The 16,678-nt window shown below is 42.7% G+C and overlaps 2 protein-coding genes across 2 annotated transcripts in view; both read right to left on the minus strand.

The window, feature by feature from the left end:
• The window catches only part of unc80 (unc-80 homolog (C. elegans)), a gene marked incomplete at both ends in the record, with an annotated part of 57,038 nt that extends 48,123 nt beyond the window's left edge, over positions 1-8,915 (minus strand). The window contains 10 exons of the mRNA XM_079263922.1: positions 589-805; positions 908-1,042; positions 1,162-1,435; positions 5,676-5,818; positions 6,095-6,159; positions 6,239-6,362; positions 6,769-7,109; positions 7,838-7,994; positions 8,350-8,398; positions 8,824-8,915. Coding sequence (XP_079120048.1) covers positions 589-805; positions 908-1,042; positions 1,162-1,435; positions 5,676-5,818; positions 6,095-6,159; positions 6,239-6,362; positions 6,769-7,109; positions 7,838-7,994; positions 8,350-8,398; positions 8,824-8,915 — 1,597 coding nt within the window. The remainder of the gene's footprint in view (positions 1-588; positions 806-907; positions 1,043-1,161; positions 1,436-5,675; positions 5,819-6,094; positions 6,160-6,238; positions 6,363-6,768; positions 7,110-7,837; positions 7,995-8,349; positions 8,399-8,823) is intronic.
• A 4,658-nt stretch (positions 8,916-13,573) lies between these two features.
• LOC306773835 (uncharacterized protein) overlaps positions 13,574-16,678 on the minus strand; it is a 47,408-nt gene continuing 44,303 nt past the window's right edge. Inside the window, exons 11-12 of the mRNA XM_079263766.1 lie at positions 15,341-15,453; positions 13,574-15,253 (exon numbers count right to left, since the gene is read on the minus strand). Coding sequence (XP_079119892.1) covers positions 15,044-15,253; positions 15,341-15,453 — 323 coding nt within the window. The 3' untranslated portion in view covers positions 13,574-15,043. The remainder of the gene's footprint in view (positions 15,254-15,340; positions 15,454-16,678) is intronic.

Below are 16,678 nucleotides of genomic sequence, written 5' to 3' on the forward strand. Positions count from 1 at the left end.
GGCAAAGATCTGATGCAAACACACAAATGCAAATGGTCTTTCTACAAAAACCTGGATGCCACATGCTACAACAGAGGAATATAAATAGATGAACTTTAAACGAGTATACAGCATTCCAGGTGAAAACAATGGATAAAACTGCACCACTATAGTGAAGGATTCATGTTAAAGTCACCAACTGTGGATAATAATAACAATAATAATAATAATAATAATAACAATAACGATAATAATAATAATAATAATAATAATAATAATAATAATAATAATAATGAGAATGATGAGAATAATATTAATAATATTAATAATATTAATAATATTAATTAATAATAATAATAATAATAATAATAATTTGATAATAATAATAATAATAATAATAATTTGATAATAATAATAATAATAATAATAATAATAATAATAATAATGCCAAAAGCTTAATTTAGTCATATTTCCCAGTAAAACCTAATCAGAAATACTAATGTTAATGAACAGACCTAATTCCCAAGCTGACAGTCTGATCCACATATTAAAGCTTGCTTGAGTGCAAGAAAGAAATGCGAATTATTCTCATTGCGAACGGCACCCTACCCATAATCGTGGCCTGCCAGCCCCCGCGATCTACAACCCGTCTGTCATCACCCAGGCCTGAGAAGCTTCCAAAGGAGAAGGTGCTTCGGGTGGGTGAGACGTCCAGGTGGTCCTCGTGCAGCAGGAATGGGACTCCCATGCGACGCTGACGCTTCTTTCCCGTGTGATGGAAGGGAATGGACCCTTTTCTCTCTCGGTCTTCCCTGCGGTTCTTAAACTGCAAGAAAAACAGCCTTTTTTTTTTTTTTTTTTTTTTTTTTTGTCCTGATCTAATCTGATAATACAATCAATTTGGTGGCTGTCTAAGTGTAAATCTGACCTTCTTAAAGATGTTCATGCCCAGGTCAGAGGACAGGTCAGGGACTGCCTGTCGACGTAGGCTAGTCAGAGACACTTTTGCAAATGTCTCTGTGCTCAGAGACTTTTCCTCCTCGTTGCACTTCATGCTCAAATCCTGCAAAAAAAAAAAAATCAAAAAAAAAATTTCCAGTTTATGATTGACGTAGCTCCCAGATAGGGAAGGACATCACAGCATGAAAGTGTCTTAGCAACAATTGATTTGCATTCAGCTACCTGAGTCTTATGAGTGTTGACCAGTGAGGGTGTTGCAGCAACCATGGAGCTGCTGCGTGGGCGTGGCAGAGGCGTGACGGGAGGTTCAGGGGTTCGTTCCGGCCTCTCCTCCAGGATCTGCCGCAGGCGCTGCAGGTAATACATCAGGGCCCAGTGCACGCCCTCTTCTATCCAGTTTGACTGCAGGAGGCAGCGCAGCACCGCCACATCAAAGTAAGTTGCATAACGCGCTCGCTGGGCCAGAGAAGCAGGCAGGCCACCGGGAGCTGATATCCTGGAAGAAAAGAAAAAAAAAAAGGATATGAGCCATCTGGAACTCAGGTTTTAGTTGTTACAAACGTCTGAGAAGGTCAAGAGGAAAGCAGGAAACTACACTGCAAAATCTAAGTAAGATTAAAAATCTTAAATTGAGTACACATATGCTTTTTTTTTTTAAATTTTATTAAGGTAATATAATTCTTAGTTTTTATGCCAAAGAATTTCTCTTGTTTTAAGAGTATTTTTTTTTACTTGTTTTGGGAAGTCTTGACAAGCCAAATTTTCTTGTTCTGTTGGCAGATAATTTATCTTATTTTAAGCAACATTTACCTAATTTTTGTTTTTTTTTCCTTGTTTTTTAAGACTGAGTTTTTGCAGTGTGTGGATCGACCATTAGGACAAAAGAGCAGAGACGCTATAAGCAGAATGAATAGACCATTCAGAAAAAATGACCAGCTCTGTGTTGGTTGGCTCTGTAATGCAAAATCTACCTCTCCGTCAGGCGTACCACATCTTTTGAACACACATTTTTTTCCTTGGTTTGCATATGGGGAAAAATCAGTTTTATTATAATCCTGCCATTGTCCAAAATCCATAGAGATGAACCTCCAAAGACCCAAATTTCCACCCGATTCAACAACTAACAAGAGCATTTTCACCTTCTCATGCTCTCCTCACACATATTTATATATTTTACTCTTATTTAATAAGTAAAGTTAATATTGTAATATCTGCATCTAAGAGGAGAATACATGGATGCAAGAGTAGAAAGTATGTGTGCATGAGAAAAAGTGAAGTGGAAATGGAAAGCAGGCACTTTGGTTGGCTGGAAAGCATGAACAGGATCTCTTTAAAAGGTTCCTGTTGGCATGAGAGGAAGAAATAAGACAGGAGTATCACAAGAGGTGATTTGTGTGAGAATGTGAAGTCATTTGAGCATGTATGACTTCACAGTTGTCTTAATGCTGAAATTCAGGTCTGACCCAATGACTTTTTCCTCAATTTTTGGCTTAGTTGTTGGTTTTTAACGTAGCTGTGTGAATCCAGGCGCTGACTTTTAATCTTTCTTACTTGGATCCAAAAACTATTTCAGTGTTGTCTTCATTTAACTGAAGGAAATCCTGACGCATAGTTCGCTTAGTCAGCTCATACCAAGATATCTTCTGAATTTTAAATGTCTACGTTTATTATTATTTTTCATGTTTTTTTTTTTTTTTTCAATCAAGAAGATCCTAAAGTCTTCATCTTCATCTTCATCTCATCTTCATCTTCATCTTCTGCCGCTTATCCGGGGTCGGGTCGTGGGGGCAGCAGCCTAAGCAGGGAAGCCCAGACTTCCCTCTCCCCAGCCACATTTGCCAACTCTGCAGGGGGGATCCCGAGGCGTTCCCAGGCCAGCCGAGAGATGTAATCCCTCCAGCGTGTGCTGGGTCTTCCCCGGGGTCTCCTCCCAGAGGGACGTGCCTGGAACACCTCACCAGGGAGGCGTCCAGGAGGCATCCTGACCAGATGCCCGAGCCACCTCAACTGGTTCCTCTCGATGCGAAGGAGCAGCGGCTCTACTCTGATCTCCTCCCGGATGACCGAGCTCCTCACTCTATCTCTAAGGGAGAGCCCGGCCACCCTGCAGAGGAAACTCATTTCAGCCGCCTGTATACGAGATCTCGTTCTTTCGGTCACGACCCACAGCTCATGACCATAGGTGAGGGTAGGAACGTAGATCGACTGGTAAATCGAGAGCTTCGCCTTCTGGCTCAGCTCCTTCTTAACCACGACAGACCGGCGCAGAGTCCGCATTACTGCAGACGCCGCACCGATCCGTCTGTCAATCCTTCCTTTCCTCACTCGTGAACAAGACCCCGAGCTGGTCCACTGTTCCGTGACCAGGATGAAAACTACGCAAAGAAGATGAAGATGAAGATGAATTCACCAATCATGGGTTTCAAAGAGATGAGTAAAAACCAGATTTATAAGGGGATGTTAATGGCTTAAAGGTGAATGAAGTTGGAATTTAGGGATATTCTAAGCTTTATTTGTTCATCAGGTCTTATAACCCTCTTACTAGGCTTGCTGTTTGGTGACATAACTAACTCCTAAACAACTGTATTGCCTTCAAAGACCAAAACTCAAGTGGAGAAGGAAATAACTGAGAACAGAAGTAACAGATTTTGATGAAATTTTGATTTAAAAAGATCAGATGCAAATATGAGCTTCTGTCAAATGCAACACAGACCGGCTGTTTGATTTCACTTCTGCGCTTTCAGACAACTACAAACACAATAAATCACTGCCTCTCCTGTTATATTAGCCTATCATCAACTCCTGCCACATTGCCTCATTAATAATGCATCAAAGGAGGATGGTAAACAAGGGCAGAGCCCCCCTTCAGCATCATCGGGAGCGCAGCAGAGAGACAGGGAGCCTAAGCCTACGTGAGTCCACTATAAATAAGCTGGAATGAAGGTCAGCGGTTGGTACGCTGCGGATCGTATGGAGCACGGCAAACTGTGGAGAAACATATCGAAAACCACGAGAAGGGGAGTGAGAGACAGAGGAAGGCATTTAATCTTGCCTTGGCTGTAATAAACGGAGCAGGAAGAGATGGTCGATATCTACATGAATCACTTTGAGAGCAGGGAGCAGAGGGAGGCTGTATCATGTTACTGTCTCGCCAGCACACACACACACACACACACACACACTCATACTGCCTACTGCTGTTGTGTCAGGTTGCCAAGGAAACCAAGTGACGACAGCCACCCCAGGCCATGCAAGAGGCAGCAGCCCAGTCCCCCCTACTCCATGCGATAAGAGAGATGCAGTAGCCAGTGGTTGCCATGGAAACTGCTTCAGCATCAGCAGTGCCTTGAGAGGTGCGGATTGCGGCGCCGTGGGATGAGTAAGCCGCATTAATCACCGGACCCGATGCCGGAAATGATTGGATCTGGTTCGTGCTTTGCAGGAGTGCGCGTTTTCATTCAGTCTGACTGCAATCCGCTGGTGCGCTGTCACGTGACTTTGATGATCCACGCAACTTCCCTACAAAACTCAACTCTGCCTTTTTAAACGTCCTCGTTCACCATGGATCTCATTCATATTCGGCTCCCCGTTTCTCTCCTTCCGCTGAGAACAGCTTCAAATTCCCTTCATGAACCCCAAAAGAATGCAATTTCTCCGTCTTTGTTGAGTGTGTGCAGAAAAAACAAACAGTGGAGGTTAATCTCTCCTCTCCTGCATGTGTTACCATGCGATGCGTGCATGAGGACAGAACTGGCACGGAGGGAAGCGGGTTTGGGCTTAGTTCGATTCCCAGTCAGTTGCTGCTGCCTGTCAGAGGGATCACAGGAAGCATCGAAGTGACTTCTCTGCCTGTCAGAATCAGTTGAGATGAGCGACTGACGGCTTATGAGCCTCTCTGTCTTTTCCTTACATCATTCTCATTCCCCCAGCCCACTAGTTAGGTGCCTCGGGATGCAGACAGATCTGTCGTGGCACACTTAACTCTCACATCGCATGAGCAAATGTTCCACCTTCTGCGAGTCATGGCATGAATAAGAAATATGTGAAATGTCTTTCTGGATGACATTTTGATAATAGAAAAAAAAAAAAAAACTTTTCAAGTCAAACTTACATAATTGATACCAACCAGTTCATAAACAAAGCCTATTTTTTTTTTCTTATAATGGAGACTGAACATTGCCAGATCTGCTGTGGGCAGACCAAAACAAGCCAGACCGTGTCATGCCAGACCAGAGCCTAATTACCCTGGTTATGACAGCAAACGTCAGATAGGTCTGATAACGTTCATGCGAGAAGGGCTCTGCATGTGTGACTGAGCAAACATTACACAGGGGAAGGCAAAGCTGCTCATATACAGATGCTGCCGCGAGGCTAAATGTTTCGCCATCAGTAAGACGACGGCACCAGCTCTGTGTCAACAAGTGTAACCTTTAAAAAACAGGGGAAAAACAAACAAACAAATATACAACTGCGGTGATTCACTGCTTAGCATTGTGGATGTAAAATTATTTCAGACCACTATGTCTGTGAGGTGTTACTGCGTGATTCCATCCACAAAATACACAAGAATCATTCACGCTGCCTTAAATGTCTGTTTTAAAACTACAGGTGGGATTTATTCACATGACATGATACTGACAAGTGACCTCATGTGATCGTCTTAATTCTTCTCTTCTATTAGCAAAATAAAAAGAAGACCCACAAATATCAAGATAAAACTGAATGACAGAACTTACTTTTTCTTGGAAGGGCCTTTGGCCGGAGGGGGTTGCTGGGAAGGGCCACCTTTATCCACAGAGTTACCACGACGACAGCTCTGCTCACCAGCTGCGGGGGAGGAAGAATCTGATTGGGCAGTTTCGCAGACCACCTGGAAGCCCTGCGAGTCGGAGATGGACAGATACGGCAGACGGGTGGATTAACAGGACAGGCAGACAGACGTTTTCCTGATAAATTAGAGGCTGCGAGGTGGGAGTGAGGTTTCTGTCGTGACCCTGGCTTACCATGCTCTCGGATGGATGGCGCTAATTAATATTAGCAGGCAGCCCCAGGGGAGAAATGAAATGAGAAGGGGGAAGAAACCACAGACTCCTGCCTGAACAAGTACAAGCTGAGCTTAAAAAAAAAAAAAAAAAAAAAAAAGACACTCGCTTACCGTGGGACCTGGGTTGCCAGATCCACAGGGACTGCACTGGTTGTTGACTGGGGAGTTCCTCTTTGCTGTTGGGACATATGGAGCAGATTATATTAACCACAAGCAAAGGGATTCACAGAGGTGGAAGTAAGCCCCTCTCCCTACCTGTTACAATATTCCTAACAGGTTTGATGAGAGAAGTAAAGGCGGGGATGTCAGGTTGACGGTGCTCCCACATTGGCTGCCATATTACCAGACCGCTGGCCAATCGGAAGGTCAGATCCGACTCCTGAAAAAAAAAAAAAAAAAGAGTCCAAAAGATATATTTAGAATGTAGTTTTCCCATCTATACAGGCATCATTTATTAATTACACCAGTCCTTATGACTTGCATAGATTTTCATGTTTATGCAACATGGTAATACATCCAGTAGGTGAAAAAACATACAATCCTCTGAGCGCTGTAACCTGACCATTTTATTGGCTTGTACACACAGATCAATAGACAGGGTGACCCAGTGTGTGAGTGACTTGATATGGGTGTGAGCACAAGTCAATATGTAGATAAAGCTAAAGAGATTCTATTAAAATCTCAATACACCTTAAAAAATAAAGGCGGAGAGGAGTAACCTGCTGTTACGATGGCATTGTGTTCCCAAAATCAATACCTGTTTGTGCATATTGGTATCGGCTGACCTTAATACGGTGGATGAGTGGCGCAAACAGGAACACAAACAGCTCCACTGTGGACATGCTCTTGTGGAACAGCTTGGTCCGAGCGTGCTCTTCCTCCTCCAGCAGGGAGCTGCTATGTTGGGGTCCTGATCCGCCCAGAGCCGAGCCAGAACCGGATCCTGGAGCTCCAGGGGAGGAGCCCTGGTTTCCAACAGGCTGGAGGAAGGCGCTGCTGCTGCTGCCCCCGGACCACCCGTGGCCAAGGCTGGACTCATGGTTGCACTCCTGGGCAGCATCAAGCAGCATCCAGTGAAGCGTGTGGAGCAGCTTGGTCTCTGCCACGCCTAACTTATCCTGGTGGCCTGTTGGAGGTTAACAGATCACATTTTTATACTTGGGGTGATGAATGGGTTGCATGGACTGTTTTTCTAGCTCTGTATTGAGGTACAGTATTACTTGAGCTAAATGATTCATATTTACCAAGCAAGAGAAAATCACTCCAATGAAAGCTTTTACATTTCTGCATGTTCAGAGTCATTAGTCTGAGTAATTTCACTGTGAGAAAAGTCTGCGGGCGGAAAGTGGGCGACTGAGACAAAGAGATCATGTAACAGCTCATCTCTATATGCATTAATACAGCATTTTTAGCCCATTTCCCAGAATTTCCAGCCAAACGTGGAAAAAAATCAATTAATATCTTTTAAAATCGGTTTTTTTGTTGTTTTTTTTTTTGCTTTCATTTTTCACTAAATAATGCATGGATGATCTAAGGGCTTATTTTATTTAATCACCACATAGCAAGTTAGTTACAAAGTAATACACAAGTTATACACATATTTTCTTTACTCTTTGATTTTATCGACATTTAATTGATCTAAATCTTCCATCACATATATTTCAGTGCATTACATTCGAATGACATTTAATAGTTTCCTTTTAGCTTTTTTTTATTTTTTTTATTTTTCTTTTTTGCGTCTTTCCAGCAAGAGAAAGAGCATATGTTTTGTGTTTTACTGAATAAATATAACCTGGTGGTGGCTGTCAGCTCAATGCCTGAAGGAGCAGTAATGTGTGTATTCTCTGTCCTCACCCAGCTTGTTTCTGTTCGAGAGCAGGATGGAGGTGCAGTGGAGTACATGAGGCAGGGCTGCCTGGACGAGTTCCCAGCGGGAGATACTCTGGATGGCCTCTGACAGGGCTGGTGACAGCCCGTGCAGCTTGTTCTCCACCAGCACCCGCTCAAAAGACTGGGGAGGTGGCCAGAAGGAGGGAGAAAAACAGACATCAGCCAGGAATTAAAACACCTCCTTTCTTTGACTAGCTAAATGTCCAACATGTCCCCGAGCAAGGAAATGCCTGTGGGAAGAGACAGAGGCAGCTCTGTTTGGCTCCGAAGGGATCTGAAGAACCATCATTATGGATATGAGTTTTCAGAAAGGTCTAGCTGAGGAGGCAAAGGGGGAGGTGGGGGCGGGGACTCATTTGCTAAATGCAAAACCAAAAGCTCGCTTGATTTTCAGGTGCATTAAGGTAAAACAGATTACAGGGAAGAGAGGCGATTATTTCAACCCATAACCCAGAAAGCATTAGAAAATGACTCACCACGCAGGATGCTTCATACTGTTTCCCTAACTTTGGACGCAGAAAAGCGCTGAAAAATACAAAGAAATGTTGCTTAGAGAAGGAGAAAATACATAAATTGATCATGAAATACAAACATGAGCCCTCATTTGACTGCAATCCATAAGCAGCCTCTTTATGTCCATTATTTTTTGTGCAGATTTGCTGGACAGGTGTGACATCATCCAACATACATCCTTCCATTCAGTCACAAAACAAATCGTCCTCCATTTAAAAAAAAAAAAAAAAAAAAAAAAAAAAAAGCAAAAGCAAACTGACACATCAGTGACACAGTTTCCCATTCACGGGTTAAGTTTGTTCAATTTTGACACCTCTAAGGCTGAAAAGAATCGCTCTCCTTTCCTTGTGTCAGGCTGCGACTTTGCCACCACTGCTGAGAAATCCTCCTCATCCCCCTCCTCAATGACAAACACCTGTTATCAGTCACACACTAACCTGGTTTGCCTCCATAAGAAGGTCTGGATAGGAAACGGTATCCCCTTCCCGCACTCCGGCTCGTTCTCGTCCAGGCTTTTCCTCTTCACCATTTTGCCCGGACCTGCCTGCCTGCCTGCGCGCGAGCAGCAGCAGCAGCAGCAGCACGCGCCGGCTGCTGCCTCTGCCCAGGTGACCACAGAGAACTCCCTCACGACATGATTGGGTTAGTCCTGCGTAAAATGGCTGCAAGTGTCGATCGGCGGCAATAGCGAGATTGAAGGAGAGAGCTGGGAGGGGTGTTGGTGGAGGAAGAGGAGGAGGAGGAGGAGGAGGAGAGAGTGCTCTGATTTCAGCACCTCCGTCAGCGGAGAGCGACAGTTGATCGGGATGCTAATTTATCGGAGCTTAAAGACGCAGTGTGTGCAGCGGGGACAGATGTTTGCCCTCCTCTGTGCATCAAAGGCACTGCGTGTGCACGACGTAGAAACCGCTGCATTCACACGCTAAAACCGCAACAGGATGGCGCATTCACACAAGGGATAATCCACCATTTGGATATCAACAGGTTGCTTTATAAACATGGTAAGCTGGTGAAAAAAAATTAACCATGTTCTTTTATTTTTTTTCTTTTAATTAGTTTTTTTCTTTCTATAATTGATAATTAATTGATAATACAACCCAAATATTCCTACATAAGAGGGTCAGTCCAAAGACTTTGCAGTCAGAAGAGACATGAAACAGCAGCTGCTGTTATTTTCCTAAAATATCTACATAGTGTTGGTGTCCAAAAACTGAAGCTAGACTTCTAATGAGTTATTTATGTCACCTATATTAAAATTGGTAAAAACACGCCCATTTTTATAAAGATTAACTGGACTTCATGTTGAAAAAACATAAATGGTTAAATGACCCTTTAAGTAAATATACAAGCAAGTTCTAATTGGTTTATCATCCGCATACAGCTATTCGTGTCAATGAAGCCTCAATTTTACAGATAAACCCAAATGTTTGCACACATTTGGTGTTCATACAAACAAGATTTGTCATATCAAAAATAGCATCAACCATTTTAAAAGTCAGGGCTCTTTAATTTCATATTTAGCACCAACTAGAACATATTTTCAAAGGCAAAGTTGTTTATCTTCCTTTTACCAAATGAAACTATTTTAAGCTTTTAAACATGAATTACCTCCAATATTCAGCCAGCTGTTGGATAAAAACTGTTCACTAAAATTTTCTCAAACTGGGGGTTAGCACCTCTGTTGGGTCATGAGATTATTTCTAAGATAATTAAACCATAAATGCAGAGATACAAACACATATACAGACCCACATATACAACAAAGTTGGCACACATGCCATATTTAAACATCTGAATTAGGTATTATCTCCATGAGAGAAGCTGGACAGAACTGGTGGTAAGTATGGGAACACATTCCCATTGGATTTAATAGAACTTCCCACAATGTGTGAGGTGTAGGTACCTTGTCAAGCACTGAACTGAATCCTCCAAAAGACACTTTATTCTTATTTATGAAGATTCTTGTAGTATTCCAGCTTTACATTTTAAGAATGGGTGCAAGAAGACTCATTCATTCATTCATTCATTTGTTCATTCATTAATTTTCTGTACTGCTTAGTCCAAGCCATCATGCAAACACACATTAGCAACAACTACTGCTACTCCAACAATGCCAAAAAAAAATAAGGGGAACACTTTAACAACACAATGTAACTCCAAGTCAACCATACTTCTGTGAAATCAAACTGTCCCGTTAGGAAGCAACACTGATTGACAATTAATTCCACATGCTGTTGTGCAAATGGAATAGACAACAGGTGGAAATTAAAGGGAATTGGCAAGACACACCCAATAAAGGACCGGTTCTGCAGGTGGTGACCACAGACCACTTCTCAGTTCTGATGCTTTCTGGCTGATGTTTTGGTCACTCTTGAATGTTGGAGGTGCTTTCACTCCAGTGGTAGCATGAGACGGAGTCTACAACCCACACAAGTGGCTCAGGTAGTGCAGCTCATCCAGGATGGAACATCAATGCGAGCTGTGGCAAGAAGGTTTGCTGTGTCTGTCAGCATAGTGTCCAGAGCATGGAGGCGCTACCAGGAGACAGGCCAGCACATCAGGAGACGTCGAGGAGACCATGGGAGGGCAACAACCCAGCAGCAGGACCGCTACCTCCTTCTTTGTGCAAGGAGGAACAGGAAGAGCACTGCCAGAGCCCTGGCAACAAATGTGCATGTGTCTGCTCAAACAGTCAGAAACAGACTCCATGAGGGTGGTATGAGGGCCCAATGTCCACAGGTGGGGGTTGTGCTTACAGCCCAACACCGTGCAGGACGTTTGGCATTTACCAGTGGTGCCCTGTGCTCTTCACAGATGAAAGCAGGTTCACACTGAGCACATGTGACAGACATGACAGTGTCTGGAGACGCCGTGGAGAACGTTCTGCTGCCTGCAACATCCTCCAGCAGGACTGGTTTGGCAGTGGGTCAGTAATGGTGTGTTGTGGCATTTCTTTGGAGGGCCGCACAGCCCTCCATGTGCTCGCCAGAGGTAACCTGACTGCCATTAGGTACCGAGATGAGATCCTCAGACCCCTTGTGGGACCATATGCTGGTGCGGTTGGCCCTGGGTTCCTCCTAATGCAAGACAATGCTAGACCTCATGTGGCTGGAGTGTGTCAGTAGTTCCTGCAACATGAAGGCATTGATGTTATGGACTGGCCTGCCCATTCCCCAGACCTGAATCCAATTGAGCACATCTGGGACATCATGTCCCGCTCCATCTATAAATGCATTGATGATTTTTTGTGTGATTTTGTTGTCAGCACATTCAACTCTGGAAAGATCAAAGTATATAATAAAAATATTTCATTCATTCAGATCTATGTGTTACTTTAGTGTTCCCTTTATTTTTTTGAGCAGTGCATATACTACTAGTGCTACAACGATCTGGTTCCTGAGATGCACCTGATGAGCATCAACTGTGAGCATGGACTTTGCTTCAACTGTCACTTTGTGTCTGCTCCATGCATGCCACATGTGACTGATTGGAATAGGGCCTGTACCATTGCGCTACTTCACAATGTATTTCAACAAATTTCAGCATTATATGAAATAACGCCTGGACCACCTTTCGATTTAAAGGCAAAGTTTCATAAAAAGGGGGAGGTCAGAGACAAGCTGCAAAGTGGAAATCCCAAGAAGATGACACCACATGAAGAGAGAGTCCTTACCATGTCAGCATTTAGAAACTGTTGCAGTCGCCTACATCTTTGCAGTCAAGGCTTCAAGGTCAGTGATCTCCACCCAGACAATCCAGAACAAACCGCATACAGCCAGTCTTCAGTCTCATAAGGCAGCCAGGAGCACTGCTGTGAGTGCTCGTCGCTGCCAGGACCCTTTGTGTGGGCGTCAGCAACATGTGCACTGGAACCTGGACCAGTGGAACCTTATGTTTAGCAATGAGAAGTGGAGGATTTTATACTAATTGCTGCACCGACAGGGTTAACAGCTTTTGGCAATGGCATTTTGATAGTGTGGGGCATAATCTCTATTCCTGGAAAACCAAGGCTTGTCATCACTGAAGGCAATCTCAATGTAGCAAGATACCAAGATAATTTAGCAACCAGTGGTAATCCCATATCTCCACAGTCTGGGACTGAAGTCTATTTTCCAGGGCTTGTGAGTGGAAGGTTAAAGACCAACTGCAGCCTGGCCTGACGACTACATCTTGTGTAGGGGCCACCGACTCTGGTCCTCAAGGGCTACCATCTTGCAGGTTTTAGTGTTTCCCCACTGCAACACACCTGACTCATTAGCAGGCAGGTGCAAAAGATGACAAGTTATTGGACTTGTTGGACAACCTTTTTATTCAAATCAGGTGTGTTGTATCAGGGAAACACTAAAACCTGCAGGATGGTAGCTGTCGAGGACTGGAGCTAAGGAACTAATTCCAGATTGAGTTGGAGGATACAACTCAATCTGTTGGTTTCCTTATATAGGCTACTATGAATTGGCTTTCGTTATGTTTTTTTTTTCTTTTCTCTGTTTGCAAAAGCATCTTGAGAAGGCATTGCTGTGATTTGACACTGTATAAATAAAGTTGAATTGAATTGACCTCTGCCTTGTGTGATCACCTTTGGGGTAATATTCATACCATAGTGATCAACACAACCAAAATGGCTGAATTGGAACTTATGCAGTAAGTTTGAGGCCAAGCTGGCAACCAGAATGAGGAGGCATCATTGTGGTTGTGTATGGGTCATCTATATGGTGACCAGTAACCAGTTTGTCTTGTTTCTTCAGACTTCAATCATTCAATCCAACAAACAAAACAAAAAAAGAAAAGAAAAAACTGGTAAGGTCTCTTGAATATAATCTTCATGCAAAAAACAACAAAATGAAAATAGCCTTTTTTTTTTGTTTTTTTTTTAGTGTTTTGGTCCCTTTTAAGGATAAAATCCAACAGCTGTCCAGCTGCCAAAGCTTCATCAGATCTTTACCAGTTCTAGTCACCATTTATCACCCAAAGTTGATCTGAATGTAGTTTAAATTCCTTCTGAGCCCAATGCACAGCCCTCTAAACCTGTCCAAATTAGACAAGAACTCACTTTTGGCAAGTCACAGTCACAGCAAAACAGAATGTGCCAACGTCACTTTGCTTCTTATACAGAATGAAAAATAAACCAGACTTGAATGATGCCGTTTTTATCTTCTTTATTTATGTTGTCATCGTCCTGAAGGAGCATTTGTCATCAATACGTCTAAAACATTGATTGGAAAATGTGCACACACATCTACATGTTCTTTTTAAATACACTGACTGTACACAGGCAAGGAGAGGGGGTAGAGGGAGGAAATAGGAAAAGAGGAAGCACAGGAAAACACTGGAGCAGTAGCTGACATGGGGGGAGAGGGGGAAAGAAGTGTTTCACAAAGGTGAGCAGAGAATATGCAAGAAGAGTTTTGTTTTTATTACATTTTTTTTTTAGAAAAAAATTCTACCATCTGCTGCAAGCTGAGGATGACTCCCATTCTTCATTACTTTTGCTTCCTGTAATGGTCACATCAACCACATCAATCACAACACAGAGCCATGCGGCTACACTTTCAACTGGAATGTTTTCATATAAAGCTTCAAACTTTATACATTTTCCTAACAAACGCTGGGCCCCTTCACCCATCCAGATACATTTCAAAAAGGAATAAAGTCACAGGGTGTTTTAGGATCAGACTTTAAATAGTCAATACAATAATGCACCCTGGCCGATCACACTCGTACCAAAAAGTTTAAGATAGCTGCAAATAAATCTAATTTATTTGTCATTTATTTGCCATGCCAGCGTAACAGCATCATGTAGCCTCATTAAACTACAACGCTAATATAAAAGCAAACAAAAAGAAGAAAAAAAAAAAAACTGGGAAAAAACAGGCAGCCTGTTTGTTTCCGGGAAAAAGAAGTAAAAAGAAAAAATCTATTGGAAAGCTAGCTGTTTAGCGCTCAAATTGACATAGCTGCAAAGGTCATCCACATTTAAATGCTAACAGGCCAAAGCAGCCACAGGGAACGTACAAAACCGTAACACTACAGTGACATTTATAGAAAATGAAAACATAACAAAAAGAACCCCCACAATCCATAACATTAAAATTCAACATACCAACAAAGAGAAATTCATGTAACGTTTTAGCAGACATGCCCATTCATCAACCGTTCTTATGCAGCTCCGTTAGGCGGCAAGTTCCCGTACATTAAGTCTCTCGCACAGTGGTATCTTTTAAGACAAGCGTTGATTATGCAGTAGCTTGCATTCAGTACCGTATAAATTCTAAAAGGACGTTATGAAGGAGTTTCCACTGCCATTCAAGTGGAATTGGGCCATGTTTTTTCACACACATTTGCACAAAGCCATCGTACAATCGTAAAACAACCTTCGACAATCACGGCCACTCAACGAAATGCAGAGGTTTGTGTTTGAGAAAATGAATGGAAAATCAAAAGGTGAATTGCTGAATTGTTAAAAATCCAACTGGATGGACTGGATGAACAAGACAGTTAATTAACTACAACTGTAGGACCTGCAGGGTATTGGGTGTGTGTGTGTGGGGGCAAAGGGTGAGGGGTCATGTTTCTGTGAAGGGTCATGGGACAACAGTGGATGCATGAGTGTGTAACAGTGACAGAGAAATAATTGTGGCTTTCAAGGGTGTCCGAAGCTCATAAGCCTTGCTTGGCCAGGGCAGCGGTAACATCCTGCGCCAGTGTACAGAGCTGGGGCGACTCCATCATGTTGATGCTGCCAGCAGAGGACAGACGAGGGGAGGTGCCTCCTGTCTCGACGCCAGGGGAGTGGGTGACAATAATTTCTGCGCCGTGGTCCACGCGAGCTTTGGCCGTTTCCCGGTAGCTCAGCTTGTGGCTTTCAATCTGATGAGTAGAACCAGACAGATTAGGTTGAAGAAATGAGCTGTGATGTTTGAAACGAAGGTTTTATTTTTCTTTTCTTTTTATTACCATTATATTTCCTCCTCCAGGCATATGGGTAGCATTGTCCAGGGAGCCAACCTTGGCGTGGGCCTTATCTTTGAAATCCAGCTTCACATTCTCAATCCGCACGTTACCTCCCCCTGGGAATATTACGAGGAAGAGAAGGAAAATCTATGAGGCATCACTTGCCTGCAGGCCACCTCCTCTCCAAGGCAACACTCAAGGCAACAAATCCCAGGCTGATCGCACCAGAGCAAATAAAGAAAATGTGCTTTCGATGCTCTGCATAGACCAAATGTTGACATGTAAAACAGGCATACTGTAAAAAATGAAAATCACATTATAAATGGATTGAATGAAACCAGCAAAACAACAATCTTAAAATAAATTTCTCCAGTAATACGTATGTTTTCTTCTTTGGCTTTTACCCGAGAAGGGGTTGCCACAGCGACTCATCGGCTTCCAACCACCGAGTTGGTATGGAAGCCCCATTTGCACAGTGTAATTTAGCACATGTTTTATGCCAGATGCTATCCTGACGCAGCACTCAGCATTTATCAGGGCTTGGGGCCGGCCCTCAGAGAACAATCGTGTCCCTGTCAGGGTTGCAACGTAGAACCACCTTTCCCTGTAATACTACATACTACATTATGATCTGGACCTTCACACTCCCATTTTTACTTCCACCAAGGAGGTTATGTTTTACCCCGCATTTATCTGTTAGTTTGTTTGTCTGTTTGTGTTCAAGATAACTCAAAAAGTTATGGACAGATTTTCATGAAATGTTCAGGAGTTGTTGGAAATGTGAAACTGAAGAACTCGTTTAATTTTGGTGGTGATCCAGATCCACGTTTGGATCTGGGAACTTTTTAAAGACCTTGGCGGAGGTTTGCGCTCTCCGAGTGCTTTTCCAGTTTTTTGTTTTGGCATGTTTAAGTTCTTTGTTGTTAAATGTGGCTATAGTACTAAAACATATTTTACGTGAAGCTCACTTAATGTTTTTGTTAATAAAAAAGCAAACATACAGAAAAAAAAACAGTTAATTCAATCAGAATTGGAAGAATTGTAGAATCAACTTAAATGACTTGCTTCTGTTTGTAAAAAGTGATTGAATTGTTTGTCCAAGTTAATTTTTTAATTCATTGAGACCTTCTCACATGACCTCGGCTGCAAATACTTGTGTAAAATGCATATTCTACAGGAATTTAGTCTTCCTCTGATTGCTACAAAATTAAGTTTGTGTTATGTGCCTTAGTCCCTGTGTTATATTTACAAATAAATGTTGTTGGGTTTTTGTTTTTTGGTATTATTAGAGTTGGGATTGTTTGAGTGTGATAGTACAGCTAGAGACACTTACCACCACCT

This window comes from Telmatherina bonti (assembly GCF_933228915.1).
Source record: "Telmatherina bonti genome assembly, chromosome: 24".
Lineage (NCBI taxonomy): Eukaryota > Metazoa > Chordata > Actinopteri > Atheriniformes > Telmatherinidae > Telmatherina > Telmatherina bonti.